Source organism: Phaethon lepturus, unplaced genomic scaffold (assembly GCF_000687285.1).
Source record: "Phaethon lepturus isolate BGI_N335 unplaced genomic scaffold, ASM68728v1 scaffold36912, whole genome shotgun sequence".
Classification (NCBI taxonomy): Eukaryota; Metazoa; Chordata; class Aves; order Phaethontiformes; family Phaethontidae; genus Phaethon; species Phaethon lepturus.
The window spans coordinates 13152-31604 of record NW_010521873.1 but is presented as its reverse complement, the minus strand read 5'-3'; the positions used below and the strand labels follow the sequence as shown (position 1 = coordinate 31604).

The 18453-nt window shown below is 45.5% G+C and overlaps 1 protein-coding gene across 1 annotated transcript; it reads right to left on the bottom strand.

The window, feature by feature from the left end:
- Positions 1–213: 213 nt before the first annotated feature.
- On the bottom strand, positions 214–17499 carry PHF12 (PHD finger protein 12). Its single transcript, XM_010281655.1, has 13 exons — positions 17426–17499; positions 15476–15863; positions 14808–14928; positions 13568–13700; positions 12762–12926; positions 11960–12121; positions 10062–10878; positions 7903–8025; positions 6397–6540; positions 4223–4321; positions 3585–3667; positions 1761–1899; positions 214–1383 (listed from the first exon to the last, which is right to left on the bottom strand). The coding sequence occupies exons 1-13, from the start codon at positions 17474–17476 to the stop codon at positions 1049–1051; spliced, it is 2760 nt and encodes a 919-aa protein (XP_010279957.1). The 5' UTR covers positions 17477–17499; the 3' UTR covers positions 214–1048.
- Between the last annotated feature and the right edge of the window lie 954 nt (positions 17500–18453).

Here is an 18453-nt window from a genome sequence, read left to right as displayed (position 1 = left end):
TGTGTGTGTGTGGCCTAGATGACCTCCAAAGGTCCCTCCCCACCCAAACCGTTCCAGGACCTTCCAGCCCCCCATCCTCATCCCTCTTGGACCACCAGCCCCAGCCCGCAGGCTCCCTCCATCCCCGCACAGCCCCTGCCCGCAGATCAGGCTCCTCTTCCACCGTCAAACGTTGCTGCAGGTTGTGGTGACAAGAGTTTAAGACAGACAGTCAGAAAACAGAATGTGAAGTATTTTTTTTTTATATACAGAATACAGGAAAGTTTCTGTAAAGTCTAAAACGTTACAATTACTATGTACAGTGGAACTAGCTGTTCTGCTGCGGGGAGGTGGCATATAAACAAAAGAGACAGACAGGTTACGACAAACGATCTGCTACAATAGACAATTTGAGGAACGTCATACCACATGTAGCACTGTACACAGCTTTAAAACATTGAAAAAATGCCATCACTGATGTATTTACACAGAATCCAACACTTTTCCTTATTTGAAATAAAAAATAGGATGGACACCAGGAAAAGAACTCATTTCTCACTGCCCATAATACACAGTAGCTACTTGTAGTGCAACCATAGCAGGGAGGGATGGGAAAAATAACTGTGGGAAGAAGAGCGCTTCTTTACATTAAATAAAACAATGATATTGTATAGATTTGCTGTATGAAAACTGTATTTCTCTTTTAATATAAAACTATTGTCACTGGCACAAAATAGAACAAGTTTCTGATTATTTTACAACTGCATGGGAACTATCTGTCAGAGAGAGTCCTCGAGTCAGACAGCGGTCGCCCCTCGCTCTGACACGTCCTGCTCTCGCTGCAGTTTTCCTTTTAAAATGAAATGTATAGTACAAATATATGTGCAAATGCCCCTAAAACTTGAGCAAAAAAGAAAAATTAAAAAAAGTTAAACGTTCTTCATTTCATGCAAACGGCGTGTGAACAGTCTCCGGGCCGACATAGAAAATCCCACCTCGGTTTGTACATTTTTGCATTGCAAGAGTCTGAGGGCGTTTTCCTTACTCCAAAGCTCTCTTCCTAAAATTCCTAGGGAACGGAGTTGGACCGCAGCACGGGCACCTGGTGGGGTTTCAGAGAAAGCTTCTCCTCCAAGTCCATGTCTTGTACTAAGGCAGTGTCCCCCTTGGGCTGTTTGGTCGCAAATTCGGTAATGCTGAAAACAAACTGCAGGCAGCCCAGCTTGATGTAACTGCCGTGGTGCAGCAGGGCTGTCCCCTCCCAGCCAGCCCCGCTGCCTCCTATTAAGCTGGAGCTGCTGGCTTTGCAGTTACAGGGTTTCCGATGCTGCCCTTGTGCCTGTGAGTTCATCACAGCGGCTTCTTCATGCGGCTCCTCTTCTTGTTTTCTGCTTTTATGTCGTTCTGGAAAAGAGAAAAAAAACAACCAACCAAAAACCCATGTAAGATTCAGGCAGGTCGGTGGCAGCTTGTTTTCATCAGGGGGCTACTAATGGGGTGCCTCGGGGGAAAACATCCTCCAGCCACGAGGCATTTCAGTCATCTGCAGTGAGGGGCTGATACAAGGGACACAGGAGTCTCCCCCACAGCCCCAGAGAGGTAGAGGCATTTACACATCTATTTTGGCAGCCAAAAAAGAGGAAGCCAATCAGGTCGAGAGCAGGAGTAAGCCACGCGGGGATGTGATGTCTGTAGCACAGACACACTCCTGCACCCACTCCTGTCCCCCTCTAAGAGCTCCCTGCGGGGTTGCGCGGGGCTGGCGCTGTAGGGACACTCACTTATCACACTCTGCACTTTGGCAACAATACTGCTGGGAGGAGTGGGCGTCATCTTCTCCGAGAAGTCACACGAATACAGAACGTTGTCCACGGTCGTCCCATGCTCACTGTAGTTCAACAGCTCGTAATGTTTCGTATTCTGAAAAAAGGGAAGAGGAGGGGAATCGAGACATCAAGTCAGAAGGGCTTCTGACTTAATGTCTCAATTCCTGTATACATCTCTGGAGCACTGAAACACAACCCCTCTCTCCCTACAGCTGTTGATAAATAAGACCAGGTAAATATCCTTCAGCTTCAGAGACCACCAACCTGAACCTCATGCATGGCTCGTGCTCACAGACCAGCCAGCTTTCCAGCAAGAGCTGCTTCCCAGGAAGCTTCCCGGCAGGGAAGAGGGGCCAAAGCAGCTTTGAAGTGGGTTTTACCTACTGCACTTAGACTGACGGATCTTTTGTAAATAGGGATTCAAGCTGATTCTCACAAAGCGAGCACGCCATTTTAACAGGCACACTAGACACAAACTTAGCCCAAGACCTGTGCCTAGCAGGAAAAAGCATGCTTTGGAAAGCAGCCACAAGATAGCAAGAGGGATGCCAGTGTGCTGCAGCAGCCACAAGATAGGGACAGCCTGGGATTTAGAGGCCTTTTGCAGACGCTGAAGTGCCAGGAGACGTTACCGTGACAAGCATTACACAGCAGCACCACACTCAACTGAGCTTTGCAGAGGATGTTGGCGGAGTGGAGGAGATTTCAGGTTAGCTCACAGGAATCATCTGAGGGCTGAAGACCTTGTACCCCAGGGACTACTGAGCTTTAATCAAGTTACAAAAACTCTCCATGCACAGGGGAGTAAATTTCCAAGTAACCTGCTAGACTGCAGAGACAGAGGCCAAGCATGAGCTGCCAGTGGCCAGCAGCAGCAGACAGAGCCAAGGAGGGGGAATTCTCCCTCCAGAGCGACCACAGCCATAGGCGGCCTGCTGGAGTATGGAAGAATTTCAGTGCCTAGAGCCTGATTTAGGATTGACCACTGTGAGGAGATGCTTCAACACAGATTTAAGGTCTGGATCCCATTACCGAGTATGTTCTGTAGCTTGTAGTGCACTGGAGAAATGGCTAAAGCTGGCTGCGGGTTAATCCTGAATCCTGCTCAGAGGCTGGCTGACAAATAGCAATATAAAAGACTATCTTGCTTCAAAGACTGTTGCCATGCTAAGAGACATCTCCAGTGGTGCTTTTATTGGCAGACCCGCCAGTCTATTTACTTCAAGAACAAACTAATCTCTGGACTGTAGTTAAGCAGCTACTGTAGACCTCTGTTTATGGAGAGAGCTTAACTGAAATTTTAGTTAAAGAAATAATTTATACAGAGTACTGCAGATGGGCACCAACACTTTGCACCACCATCACACCTGAAAGCAAGAGACTTGGCGCAGTTGCCTGGTTTGTTCCAGGTGAGGTTTGATGTTGACACATGAAGTTCGGCTTTTATTAACAACGCAGCTGTATCAAAAAGTATCGTTCCCTAGACACCAGCAGTGACAGCGCTTACTTGTGGTCAGTCTTTGTCCGCAGGCAGCTAGCTCAGAGAAATCATGCTGGCAGAGCTCTGTGCTTCAGAAAAGGGTTTGACAGAAAACGCTGACGCAGCCTTCACTGGAGTGAAACCATTCACAGCCCTGGCTCTTACTTTGTAGTCCACAAAGGAGCACCACACAAAGGCAACCTGCTGCCTGCATCTCCAGCTCACACTGCCATGCATGCCAAATAATAAAAATTAGAAAAAACCCCAAACCAAAACCCAAAAACACTCACGCAACTCACCTCATCATAGAATATGCAGGCATGTTTGCCAGACACATAGTTACAGTGACCATAGCTTGTAAGGCACACATCCATATCAGCTCCTGTCAACGGGGAGGACAAAACAGGCTCAGTTCATTTCAGAAAAAAAACTGTCAGGCAGCAGAGAACAACAGACAGAATTAAACTTCAATTAGCAAAACAACAGGGGAGCAGCTGCCTTTGTCCGGGCTCCCAGGACTGCATGAATAATGCTGCGATAAGCCACCGAACAAAGTTTCGGTGGGGGAAGGGACAGCTAGCAGCTCCATGAAGGTTGAAGAGCATTTTGCAGATACTGGGTCTATCCAGAGCACCAGAAGAATCTAAGCAGAGAGAAATTAAACCCACAAGCAAACTGTAACTCTTCTCTCCCATCAGTTAGGCATGAATCTCCAAGACAACCATTCTGCCCATTTTGGTACCAGCCAGCTTACAAAGGCACAACCCCACAAAGATTCAAGTGGACGGGGAATTTCCACGTTTCTTGGTGGCAAAGAATCCCAGTACAGGCAGCCACAATGGGTCTATTTTCTTTGACACCCACTTGGCAAATACTGAGGGAGAGTCAGAAAGAACCACCCCGAATCTGAAAGCCAGTGCAGGAAAAAGCTACTCACCTGTCCCAATGTAGAGGGTTCGATAGCACATATTGACTGCACCCCCTAAGCCCATCAGAGGATAAAAGACCGCCCGGGCTTGCACTTCCTTTCTTTGCGCTGCAAGAGAAAAAGAAATTACTTGCACAATGTTATAAGCTACAAAGACTGCTTGACCCCAGTGCCCCCAGCGCTAGACTCTGCAGAAAGCACAAATCCTAAGGAGGATGCAGTCAGCTTTGGCCTAAACTCCAATTCCTAACCCTCTAGGAATGTTTGTGCATTAAACATCTTTTTGCCAGTCATCAGGGAAAGCTGCTCCCTCCAGTAACCCACACAAGCCATGGAACTGGGGGAACGTTCATAGCGAGTGTGCACAATGGAGCCACACTGAGGAAAACAGAAGCCTCCTACCACCAGCTTCTTTCTTAATCTCTTCCACTTTGGGTAATCGGAGTCTTGCTGTCAAAGTGCCACTTTAAAAAAAAATTGGTGCTGGTGAATGTCACCAACTCACAGCTGCGATTTCACTTCTAGTGAAGCTGCAGGAAAAGCACATGGATTGAACAGGGCTTGTCCAGGGACCAACCTGGCTCCCAGGACAGGACGATTTACCGAGTGGACTCCCTTCACCCTCAGGTTGGTCCCCACGGCACACTCGGCAATGGCAGCTCCAGGGCTGAGCCTCCAGAGCAGCTCCCTGGCAGCCAAGTTCAAATCACACATTCTCAGATGCCCACATGAATCGGACCAAAAAAAAAAAAAAAAAAATCATCTCCTGTGGAACAGATATCAAACTGTGGAGCACACAGGCCTAGCCACAATTTCAGCAGCTGTCTTTCGGGGATAAGCCCCTCCTAAGCAAAGTTTAGGCCCCTCCTGATACTACACCTGCATAACAGTTTTACACCGAGTGTGAAATCAAAGAACAGAATGTGAGGATTACAAGAGATTGTTTGCAGTCACCTACATCAAGAACATTGGCCACACTGAGCGGCATCACTGGACGTGCAGCACTCAATGCAGCTGAAATGTGCAGGTTCCCACCTCTGCCCAGCTGCCCTGCACAAGTCTTTTCAGCTGTCTGGCTCCGCTGGCTCAACGGGGCTCACTAAAGGCTTTGGATCTAATATTTCATCAGCAATGCTAAAGAGTCAGCTGGATGCATCATTCCTGCCCAAAAAGGGTGACGGGTTAAGACAGCATCAATCTGCTTTTTGAAAGGCAGACTGCTGAAGAATTTCCAGAACTCATCTGTTAGCAGCAGCACAGGAACACAGCTCATATCACAGCCTGGTGCTGTGTCCTACAGCACTGTCAAAAGAAGATTGACAAAGCCTTTAGAGAATGCTGTGATGCTACAGCAGCAAGCGAGCAGGCAAGCACAGTTTCAGAAGAAAGTTACTGACTGCTAGCAGACTTCCAAAGATCTTATCTCGGCTATTTATACCCAGGCCTAGCAGAGGGGGAGTAGACAACTGTCTACAAGGCTGTCCAGTTAGTGCTCGAAAGCAGATTAAATTGACTGGCTGCATGCAGAGGAACACGAAGCCTCGTTTGCCCTGCAGCTTTAGGTGTTAGCATGCCGATACCAGTGACCATAAACAAAGCCAATGCTGAACTCGGGAATCTGGAGATTTCCAACAGAAGTGCAAGTTGTTTTCCATTATTTGCATTTATTGTTTCAGCTTAACAGTGACATTATTCTGAATGGGCAATGACAACATCACACATATATTCTGTGCGCCAGTTGCTCCTGTTTGTGTGCTTGGCTCACAAGTAACTTCTCCAGAAAGAGCGAGCAGGAATTCACATATTTCTCTTGCCCATCTCAAAGGTGAGAACAAACACCCCCCCCCCCCCAAAAAAAAAAAAAAGGGGGAGGGGGGGAACCTTCCCATCTCTTGCTAATTCTGAGATGAAGATGAATAAAACACAATACACAAGGATTTCCAGCAGAAGAGGGGAAGTTACTGAAGCTATTTCCACAGCCATAATTTGTAAATAATTAAGTAGAGGGACTTGAAGGTGTTTCTGGCCAGTGGATATCCAGAGTAGGGGATGAGAGGAAAGAATATGAAAGGCAGCATCAAACAGATACCAGAAGAGGAGGGAGATCTCCTTCAACAAATAGGCAAGGGAGTGCCAAAAAGCTATGACTCAACATAAACCAACTATTCTAGGGCTGCTCTTACCTTCAATGTGGTTTCCCACAGGAGACTGCTGATGGGAACTGACGCTGCTCGCTAGAGACTGAGCTTTGGAAGGAAAGAGCTGATGTATTCTCTGCAAGGCCAGAAACTTGATCAGCTGCTCATCCAGCATATTTATCTCAATGTCTGTTAATAAACAAAACGCAATTAGTAAGTTATTCATGGAAAGGGTGCAATCTGAACTGCAGTAGATTTAACTGTCCCACTTTCAAACTTGCCATTTGCTTCAACAGCAAAGACTTGACAAACTGTGCAGTATCAAGAATCTTACATAGAGGTGACCTACTACTTCGTATCATCTCCTGCGACCAGCGTGCGAGGAGAGTGCCAGCAATGGCCAGAGAGCTACAATTCAGGCAGCAAGCAGACGTTATGGGGAACAAGGACCGACAAGTTGAAAATCTGCTGTTTTGGCTCAGAATCAACAGGTCTGTAGAGGTGGACATCTTGCGCCTCTGGGCAGCAGGTTGGGTCCTTTTTGTGAAGCTTCATTATCGAGCTAGAAAGTCTAACCCTACATTACAGAGGAAAGCTGTAACCACCTCTGGAGCTGCTACAGGCTCGTTTGAGTCATACGCTTTTGTAGCGGGGTCAATTAAATCAAACAGGGCAATTCAGACAATATTATTAACGAGCTTTAAAGCAGATCTGTTGCTGATAGCTTTGAAGTATTTTTATTTGTAAAGCCCGACAGAGGTCTGCTTTCTGGCAGCAAGCAGGCTGGCTAACCTCTTCTTCCAAGAGCTTTCTCTACATCAACAACAGTTAAAATGGCAAGCAGAAGAAGCAGAGCTATTAACAGCCTTTCCCGATAGCAGAGAGGTAGTCTGGGCAGGCTGAGTAGTCAGGGTTCACCAAAGAAAACGGGGTCACACTAGTAATGCCAGAAAGGCTGTTCTTCAGAGGTGGAAGTCATCTCTGGCAACTGCCTCGCTATGCTACTGATGATTGCTGTTCAGCAATCTCCTCCTCCTGAAGTCACTCCACTAAGGTTTGGCATTTCTTGCCAAGTACAACAAAAGGAAAATAAAAAATGGGCCAGTCTAGGAGAAGACTGACAGAAGCAGAAATAAATCAGAAAATTAACTGACCCATTAGAGCATCAACACTCAGGTGATTGCTCGACTACAAGATCTATTGTTGCTGGACTTTACGCCTGTCGGGAACAGCTCTGGATTGCAGCTAGCACCACAACATGGCAGGGCTGCAGGTTTCTGCATGTGCATTCCACCTGGAAAGCAGCCTGTGCAATAGCTTTGTGATCGTTCCCCAGAAAAGCTTCAGGCAGACACACTTCATTGTCCTTGCTGCCTTGGCAACACTACAAGTAGGGAAGCATGTGACATATTTAAGGTAATGTATACCCAGCTGGGCCCTCACCTGACTGCAACCCTTTATCTCTGGAACTTTTCCTGAAGCAGAGACCGAATGCTCTAGGGAAGCAAACACACAGGGCTAGTAGAGACTGATAATGAACTAAATACTCACCGCCATCCATAAATGCCTTCAGGGAACTGGTGAGGTCCAACATAGCTGCAGAGTTTGAACTGAGTGATGAGGGTAGAGTTAAAGCGCTTCCTATGGATAAGGTGCTGGGACTGACCTTACCATCTACAGAGAAAGATGGTGCAGAGAAAACATGTCACTGTGATGTTTGAGACACGCACCCAACCCTCAGGCTGCACTTCATTTCCAAGCTGCTCACAATGACTAATTTTGCTCATAGTCATGCTTTGAAAAAGGCCTGAATTAGAGGCCGTTAAGTTTCTTCTGCTCACAGAAGGACGAGTGTGTGCCTCCAACAGAGCCAGCTGCCGGCTTCCGCCTCTCGCCTCCAGTTGTCGGAGGAATTCTGGACCTATATATTTAAGCTCCCACTCCCCGTTTGAAGCACCAGCAGCCTGTAAGCGATGTCCTGCAGAGACTAGAAAGATGAGCTCAAGTCCCCAGGAGCTTGAAGAGCTTACTAAACCTAGAGACATTTGCCAGCTAGCTTGTCTATGTCTGAGTATGCATAGAAAGTACAAATGCCCCATTTTTATTTCTGCACGATTACCAACTCTGGGGTGTACTTCACTGTTCCAGTAAGAACGTGACAGTCATAAGCAGATTTTATTGTTTACAAAATAAAATCCCACTGCCTTGGCAGTGACCATGCAGCTGAAAGAGGTAATGGCAAATGCCAGGAAAAAAAATCCCTTTAATGTGTTGTTGATACCAGATCTTCTTGACTTGGTTTGCTACAAAGTAGAACTACTATAAACCTGAAATTTATGGCAAAAATAATAAAAGGTCAGAAATTATTTTTATTTTTGTACTCTGCAACAAAATTTGCATACCATAATTTAAGATTTGTTATAAATATATATATGCATCATGTTAGATGGAAATTCTAAATATTACACCTTTCCCAAGAGATGCTGTGCCAATATGACATTTTAATCTGCATTTTGTAGAATGCAAGCTTTGCACCAAAAGCAATTACTTAGCATCTTAATTAACTGCAAAATTATGTAGGGTTTGCAGTGCTCTTCAAACCACAAGCAAGAAATTTTCCATAGTATGGTCTAATTTCCTCTACCAAAACTTCTCCCAGTCTTGCATTTCTAAGCAGGGCACAGTCAAACTAGCAGCCTCAGAGTAACCAAGTTCATTCAGCAATAAGGAGGCCAAGAACTCTGGGGACTGCTTCCAAACACCAGGTAAAGCTCAGAAGTTACTCATTAAGGAATTTAAGAAAGAATTAATAAAAAAAACGTTGCCTCTGTTGCTTGCAATCACCAGATCTGAGCCACTCCACGTAAGCCTGCCACTGAGCAGCTAGGAACTGCAAGACAAGGGACAGACAGCTCTATTGCTTGCTTTTCAGCGACTGCTTCAACCCAACCTGCACAAAGGGTTTGAGTGTTGAGCTGGTGTGGGGCAAGGAAAGAGAAGGAGAATGTTTTAAGTGAAAGCTTATTCTAGCAAAATTTGAGTTATGGGCAATTACTCCGACTTCAACATCTATCAACAGCTATCAACATCTTTGATGATGTTTTTACACTTTAAGAGCAAGGTTTTTGGGTAGAACAGTATCTCCAAGTCCGTAACTACCCTGTATTAACAGACTAGCAGATACTAAACAGACTACAGCTTCCGAAGTCCACACTTCTCTAACATCAAGGCTGCGTAGCTGAAGACTTCAAACACATCTGTACTAGGGGACACAACCATCACCAGAACAGTTACTGTGTACAGAGATGATAGGATCAGATGCCAGACAGCTCTTGTGAGGAGGACTACCTTGCAATCAAACTAGTGCTTTAAAACAAGTTCGTCACTTTAAAGCAGCCAGTTGTTTCAACAGCGAGATAGCAGCCAACTGATTTAAAACTACTGTTGCTTTCCAGAAGTAAACTGATCTACTATCCTGCTTCTCAGGACAGAGTTCCCCTCTCAGGTATACGCTGCCAGCAAAAATACATCCCGCGGCTCCCATGAAGGGACCTAAGACAGAGGAGACCTGAAAAACTTCTCCTGCTCTCCACAGAAAGCCCAGTTCCCCGTTAAAGGAGGGCACGCTGCTAGAGCCTTGGGGTTCAGTGTAACATTTAGCCTCACACTTCCTGAGCCCCGGGGGCCAAGATCAGCTGTTCGGCACATACCTGAAGGTGGTGCTGGTGAACAGAATCTGTTTGTGGACCCAACAGCAGAGATCCCATCTCCTGCAGCCTGTGGAGGGGTGAGAGCTCTCGTCGCGGTCAGAGGGGAGCACATAGATCGCAGGTCTGCCGTCAGCGGTGGTCCTATCTGTGTCTGCACATTCTTTCTTTGCAAAGTGCTGGTGGTCTCCAGGCTGGCACAGGAGCTCGATATGGACGTAGGCATACTTGTGACTGGCGCAGAACCCCTTTGTGCACAAGAAACCGGTCCTGCTACGTTCTCCGTTTTGACAATGGTTCCAATGGTGTGATTCAGAAGTCCACAAGTCGCTGGGGGTGTGAGGGGCTGAGGCCACGTTTGCCGATGAGACAAAACAGGTATTGTGTTACCAGATCCGATCAGTCTCTGGGAGTCAGTCAACTGTGCTGAAGATTCGGATGAAACACCATAGAAATGAGGACCATTTACTTTAATGTCAGAGGCTGTCGGCCCATTCGAAGTCCCGCAAGAAGACACCTTCTTGGATTTATCTATACAAGAGCTGCAGTTGACATCTTCCTGTGACAAAGTCTGCTGGGATTGCGAGGAGCTCAAGGAATTCTGGGTGGTAATCCCTGAGGTGCAGGATGACATGGAATAGAGGGAAGGTGTGGGTGCCTTGTCAGCTGCCTGGTAAGGGTTGGTGAGTGAGCCGTCTGCCACAATAACAGGCTTAATATCAGCCTTCTCTGTTTGTTCAGAGTCCCAAAGCGAAGTCATCTGCTTAGCAGATAAATGTTTCAATATGCTGCACTGGAGCGCAACAACACTACAGAGCCACTGGGAAGAAGAAAAAAGTGCAGGTTAGCTCCACAGGCAGACAGCGCTCCAAACCTCAACAGTTACTTCCTCGTTCACCCAGCCTGAAGAAATTCAGCTGCCTCACTGTGCTGCTAACTGCTCTGACGCAGCCTGGAACTACAGCATCTGCTCTATGCTCATCTAGAAGCAGGAGGCAGCTTTGTCCAGATGTACCAAAATCAAGTACTGTTTATCTCCACGCTGGGGACAGCACACAGAGGAGCTGAGATTAAAGGAGGGAGAAGGCAGCAGATGCACTTCCTCACCCCCAAACTCTTCCTTCTCTTCACTTGTTAAGCGTTGCAACTCTTTAGCTAGTAACATACACATCTTTCACTAATACAGGCTTCCCTCCAAACACAGTCCTCCAACTTTGCAGCACGCTGGAAAAGAAATGCTGATCTACCTCACACTATAGGGAGTCACCTGCCAAATCTGGGGTGGAGAGCACCTTTCCTTTTACACAAGGTAGAGGATGACCAAAAGCTTAATTTGAAGTTTTAAGCTCCATGGTGAATATGCACCTGCCACATAGAAGAACCCCACCTAAGCTAACAGAAGGACTTAACTGCACCACTGATTGCAAAGCAACGTGCCTTCACGTTGTGGAATCTTGCAAGTTTCATACAAGATTTAAACACTCATCTGATATTGCTTATTGAATTGGACTTTTAAATCAAGAAAAAGCATCCCAAACCCAGGATTTTAACATACAAATAAACGTGTCAGAGCAGTCTTACATAACCAAATTGAAAAGTATTTCCCCTCAGCCAGGAAATAAAAATGACATCTAGACCAAAAGCCCCTAACTCCACTCTGAAGACCAGAAGGCTATTTCACTACTTCCCTGAAGTGTCAAATGAGGACTTTTACATTTCACCTGGAGAGCTAAAAATGAAGTTTTAATGGGCAAGGGTGTCAGAGACAAAACAAGCTATCACCTTCAGACATGATTTTGAGACTGGTTTCCTAGACAACTGCCCTGATCATGGCTGAAATGGAAGAGGATCTTTGTACCAAAACAACTACAGGCAGCGTCCAAGCATTTGACTTCATTTACCTCCTGTTGTTCTGTCTGGCTGGCTAAGTGCTCAGTGTTCAAAAGGTGCTTCTGCAAGGGTTCCTCAGGGATCCCGTTACAGATCAGCTCGCCATCTCTAATTGCTGCAGGCGCAAGTAACGGGGGTGGAAGCCGGTATTGGGACTTTATAGCATCAGGAACCTACATTGTAGAGAAAGAAGATCACACATGAGAACAATTACTCAAGAATGACTAGTTAAACAAAGTGCCTAACCAGCACTACGCTTCGTGTTTGCTGCTATCTGACCCAAAGGAACCCTGCAGACAATACATTAGAAGTTTCAAGGACTGAGTACTTTAAATTGATGCAGCCACACTGAAATTAATAGGTTTTATTCCCTTAGGTCAGCACAACGTGGTGGCTACAGCATAGAATAAGTCATGCAATAAAGGCCAAGTAAGAAGGGAAACCTGTATGGCACTTTTCAGACATTCTGGCAGCAAATACTCTTCAGCATTTAACACAGAAAATGCAGCAGCCCCAATTCTGCCTGTAGGGCCATCTTCAGGAGATTGTGTTTTGTACTTTCTATGCGTGTGGTAGATTTAAAGGCTTATTTCTAATAGCTGAGCCGTACGGTTGGTGGAAAAAGAGCTTCTTAAATCCTACACGTAGTGAAAAGTAACTGCTGACTTCCAGACCTCTCACCAATACATTCACTCAGACCCCACCCTCTTCCTCCTGCCCCAAAAGGCTATCCCTACGGGGCATGCTGGTTTCCCTTCCAAACCAGAACACGTACACAGGGATTTTCACCAACACCTACTTGTTTACACATACCTTCAAACCTTTTCTCTTTACTGACTGAAGAACTCTGCGATTCGGAGGATGTTTCTTATGGATTCGGTTTAAGAAATCCACTTTGACAACGTGCTGAGATATGGTGTCCTGGAACCGGTCAAATACTCGGCACCGATTACTCAGGGTCAAGTTCTTCTGGTTCAGCTGGGTGATCAGATAATGCCACAGGAGTTAGGGATCTGCAGGTCACTCTAATGTACCCTAAGACTTTCACAACGCCTCGTAGCACTGGCAGTACAGCATCAGCTCAGCTTTAGACTATTTGTTTCCTGCAGCACTAACCATTTCTGTTAAAGGACACATTGCTGGAGATGAATACAAAAGCATTTAGAGGCCTACTAAGCAGCATCAATGCTCTCAGCAGCAGTTTGTCTGGGCACAAGCCCTTTGTTTCAGCCCCCTGTTTCAAGTACACTGCTTTTCCACAAATGAAAACTCCCTCTTGGAATGAAAGTTTTTTGGGTTAAGCATGCAAAGAATTACTTCCCCCATTTGTAGCACTGTGCTGCTTTGTATCACAGTTCTGGAAGCTCATCTAGATCTTAAGGAGTCCAGTCCGAAAACTAGACAAGCTGTCAGTGAGCCACAATCTGAGCTGTCAGCTTCAGTTACAGGAAGGAGTTCCCCCATCTTTAAATTTTATTGCAGATAGCAGCATCATATTCCTTTGGAGAGCAATAAGAGCTCTGAAGCTGTTCTACATTTGTTGTACTTTGTCCTTTAATGGACCTGCCAGGTTCCACTCCAGCATCCGGTTACCATACTGCAATCATAGTCCTGCTTACCACCACATGTTCTATGTGATTTGGGCACATCCATCTACCCAGAGGCATGGCAGTAAGCGGTGGCTCCAGACAATCCATGTGGAACAGGAGTGGGCAGTAATCACACTGAATTAGAGGTGCCACTCTGCAACTCCTGCAAAGAGAGTGCCATATCTTATTTCCCATACAGAATATAAACTGAACACGCAGGCAAGCTCAGCTAACCACTTCAGCTTATCTTTCCCCACCAATTCCCCTACATTACATTACTTGCATCTAAAATTAGGCTTCTGATTTGTAACTTGATCTATATGGACCTTCTGCAAGACCCATTCAAGGCAAAAGGACTTGCCCATGCACATGAGCATTTCTTGGTGCAAGAGAGGTCTTCCGGCAGGAAGAGATGACGTTGCTGGAAAGCTGTAAGCACCTGTCAGATTCATATAAGCAACTTTTCAAGTCAACCTTGTGCATTAGATCTGAGTGGCTTTGTTTACAGCAAAATTCAGAGACCAAAAGGAAATCTCAGATTTAGGTTACTACAATTTTCCACAGGTGAATCTTGTGTGAAGTTGGGACATTTACTTCAACAAGATGTTCTCAGAACAGAAAGCTACTACACCTGATACCCCATGCTTTAAAGAAGTCTTCACTCTGCAACAAAGTCATCAGCTGTTCTCCGCAAAAGCCCACCTGAGTCTCCAGCCTATTTCCAGAAACTCTCTGAGTTCCTGGAATAGTTTTTCATTTTCACCGACATTTTGAATGGGGATTTATCTGTGCGTTTCTTATGCGGTTACAAAAAACAGCAGTATTTTGTACTAGTTCTCAGATTTACTATTTCAGCACAATACTCCTATTTGCCTTGGGCTTTTATCTCTCTCAGTAGATTTCTATTTCCAAAAGGTCACCTCCTCACATATTTCTTTCACGAACCATAAACAAATATCTCCGTTTCACAAACCACTATCACTTCAGTATTTTTTGTAGTAGAAAAACACCAGAGACAAGATGGCTCACTCTCTTCAGGCTACATTTTAAAACCCTTTACAGCCATGCAGGGCTGCAGAAGCCACACCTACACTTGCCATGGTTAAACATCTGTTATTTAGCAAAGATGATTATGCCCCCATTTGTTTAGAGGATTGTAAGCAAGTAATGAAGGAGAGTGGGAACAGGTCATCTACTTTTTTCCAGCAGTAACTTTGCTCCTGTGAAGGGCACAGCTACAGCGAACAACTTTCCTGGAAGAATCAAGTACCTGTTGCATGTGAAGCAGACTTTCACTGGCAAGGGAACCAAACCATTGTGGTCTAACTCGTGTTGTGCTTTCTTGACATTCTTTCCTGTGGTTTCTTCCTTTCTCCTCCTCTTACTAGTACCTGAAAGTAAATTTTAAAAGGCTTTGGGTTACCCACATAGCAGAGATTTGCTTTCTGGTAGATACGCATTATCATCTCAGGCGGAGGCAAAAAGAAAGGCAAAAAGAGCTGCTTAAGGAACCTTTATCAACGACTAAATCTAGCCTTAAGTGACTGAGACTATCTTTAAAGGCAGGTATATGTTATACTTAATCATTTCAGTGACATTCTATACATGAAGTCATTACTTTGTTACTGGATTATATATCATAAATCAAGTATTTTAACAATTTGAATTTTTTTCTGCACATCGATGATCTAGACTAAGGTGAAAACAGCAAGCCTCTACCACAAGTGCTCATGGAGGTGTAGTGTCCCCACAGCTCACATGCAAAAGAGGCCACCCAGTGCTGGACAGCTGAAGGAGGACCAGGGGTAGTTCTGTACCCTCTGCTTTCACCAGTGAGCATCACTGGAGCCACAACTACCAAGGAGGGGAAAAAAGGCAAGATGGCAGTGAGATGCAACTGCGGACATCTTCACCAATACTAGACAAGCCATCGCTCACCTGGAAGTGCTGTGGTGCAGGTCAGTTCATTCGGCAACTGGAACTGCGTTGGGTTCCTTTCCATGGCAGCAGCAATAAGAAGCTCAAAGGGTCGCTTCAGCTGGGGCTGCCCACAGTCCATTTCTGCAATGGCAGAGTCATCATCCACGTCAATTATGTCCTCATCGACATCATTCTGCTCTGAGTTGGGGGTCTCGGTGCTGGCATTGGATGTGGGAGTGCCAGGCCGGCTTGCTCTCCTTTCCAAGATCCTGGCATGCGCATTAGCCCTGATGCTGCTGCTAGACCTGTCCAACAGGTCTGCGTCACTGGTGGGGGAGGTGGTCCTTTTCCCAGATTTGTCCACCAATCCATTTACCTGCCCCAGCTCTTTCTTCTGTTCTCGCTTCTGCACGACATGAATAGGCAGGCTTATCATGGAGGCCACAAACAAAGCACATCAACCTTGACAAATATGCAATCGAAGACAAACAGCATCTGAAAAGGCTTGAGCCACTTACTACAACTTCCCCTGTGAAGTCATTAAAGCCTTGACCTAGCAAAACCAATTTGATTGCCGCTAACATACAGATGACAAAACAGCTGAAGAGAACCAAGCGGGGGGAAGAAAATTAGCATGTCTCTCTCCTTTCGGGATAGCCATATTTGAGTCCAGATCAGGACGTTCCACAGCATCTAGTCCTAAATACTTGACAAAACAGACAACTCTGTTTACTTCGCTACCCAACACTGAGAAACTCCACAGTAGACCATTCATTGTTGATGCAGTCTGTTAACCCTGGCAGTGCATCCAAACCCATTATGGAACGAGGTGAGCTTAAGAATACAAGCACAATATACAAACAACACTGCTATCTCTTGACTACAGGAATCTTGAACAAGTTGGGCAGGGGGAACTGCAGCAGAGGAAAACAATACATTGCAATCACCACAAGATCCATTTTGCAACAGGAGAGGACACTGCATGGCCTAGTACGGGCAACTGTGCACTGCTCCAGTGCTTGACAGCATCACCAATACGGATGAACCCATCTACTCGACCACTAAAATGGCCTGCAAAAGGAGCAAAGTGTTATCAGGCAATTTTTAATATAGAAAAGTAGGGGATTTTTTAGTTCTCTCTCTACTTTTTTTTTTTTTTAATTTTCAACCTTCATTTTTACTGTTGGCAGATGGCTGAACACTACCCTGGAAACATAACAAGGCAATCACTACAGGAACAAAAGGCTGAGTACATAGTTTTGTTCCAATCTGTTTTGGGTGTCACTTCAAGGGAACAGTTGCTAGATAGTTTGGTGCAGTTTCTAAACCCTCTGCTACACAGTCTTGCGTAGTCACAGCAATAAGATGTTTACACTGTGCAAGACAGCTTCCTGGAGAAAAAGCATCAAGGGAAAAAAAAAAAGACAAGCCACAATCTTGCCCAATCATCTCCTCCCCATCCTGTTCAACAGCCCAGGAAATCATAACTCACTGTGATTTCACCCTCTGCTGACGTGCAACTGCTGTGAAGTCACACTTCTAAAAAACACACGCTAACCAGAATCACAGCCCTGATGCCAAAGCTGCATTAAAATGACTCCTGTTTTGCCTACAGACAGCTCACCTCCTCAAGCATGGGAGCCATTCCCCCTGTGCCACAGCTCTCCCTCCTTTCCAGAAGTGCGGTGAAGGAAAAAGTTTAAAAGGCACAGCTTGACAAAAATGTATCAGATACCTCAGGTTTGGTTCCTAGTAGCAAGGTTAAAAATACCAGGAGGGTCTCATCAAGACCTCCTGGTTTTCTTTAAGCCTGCTCCTAACAAAGCCCTTCACAACTAGGAACACAAAGAGGAACTCTGGTGGTATACGCGTACACAGTAAGGGGAGAGGAAGGTATAAAACACAGGGTTCACATTTCAAATGGATAGTGGCAAGGGCAGGGATCATGTCTGTTACGAGAGGCTTTACCTTGCGGCGTACAGTGCAGCGGTGACACATCCACTCCCCCGGCGGCAGCATTTCCTCACTGAGCGGAGGGTTGCTACAAGAGAAATACAAAGCAAGGCTTTACTGTTATTTCTGGAATGCCTCTTCTCACGTACACGCAGCCCAAGTCAGGGTAGCTCTGCAGGTTCTGCTCCCAGACACTGCCTTTTTTTTTTAAAAAACAAAAGAAAACAAAACGGTGATGCTCCCTGGTTTCGGTCCCCCATACATCCACTTAGCAAGAGACCTTTAAGAAGCTAGTATTCCGTGACACTCGTCTCATCTCCATGATGCAGCATGCTCCACAGTTTCAGAAGACAGTCTTAGAATTGAATAGTGAAGATAAATAGAAGATTCACTTATGTGCAACACATATACCTCCCCCAGAACACCAATGCCTCCTTAAATAACTTGATTACTCCATGTAAGACTACACAGATTCCCAGGCAGCAAGCAGAGTCATATATCTAGGCGTTTCCATCCCTTGAATTTGCCGTGCGAGTCCAACTGAATAAGCTGCCATGAAGTCTACCTACTGCTTCCCATGTACTCCATCCCTGGGCTCACTTAATGGTTGAAACTACTTTCTATCTTAAGACAACCCAAATACTCTTAAAAGTGTCACCATATACAGCTTGCCTTGGCTATGAAGCACAAGATACATCCTACTCATATGGATCTGCACTTACTACTATAAAGAACTGCATCACATTGAAATTACATTCTCATTTTGATGCTAGAAATAAACCAAAGCAAATTAGATGAAGGAGTAGGAGGACTATTTTGAGAAACGCTTTTCCTCAGTTAAAGGCAGAGAAGCATATGTTAGATTACTTTCCTTACAGATCCTACTACTACCTCAAGTACTTTCCAACACCTCTTTATCACTAATATTTGTTATTTCAGCAAACTGCTGACTTGCAGGAAAAGTTTATGTGCTGTCAGAAAAACAGCCAGCTACCATGCAGCATGGCTTTAAGATACACTTTTAAAAGTTCAGCCTACTGATA

Bases quoted from the DNA above. Each gene is read 5' to 3' on its own strand.
- PHF12 (XM_010281655.1), bottom strand. From the start codon at position 17,476: ATGCTGCCGCCGGGGGAGTGGATGTGTCACCGCTGCACTGTACGCCGC. The intron at 14,929-15,475 runs GTGAGCGATGGC...ATTTACTTTCAG, and splicing joins CTGCACCACAGCACTTCCAG to GTACTAGTAAGAGGAGGAGA. The intron at 13,701-14,807 runs GTACTTGATTCT...CTCTCTTTGCAG, and splicing joins GTCTGCTTCACATGCAACAG to GAGTTGCAGAGTGGCACCTC.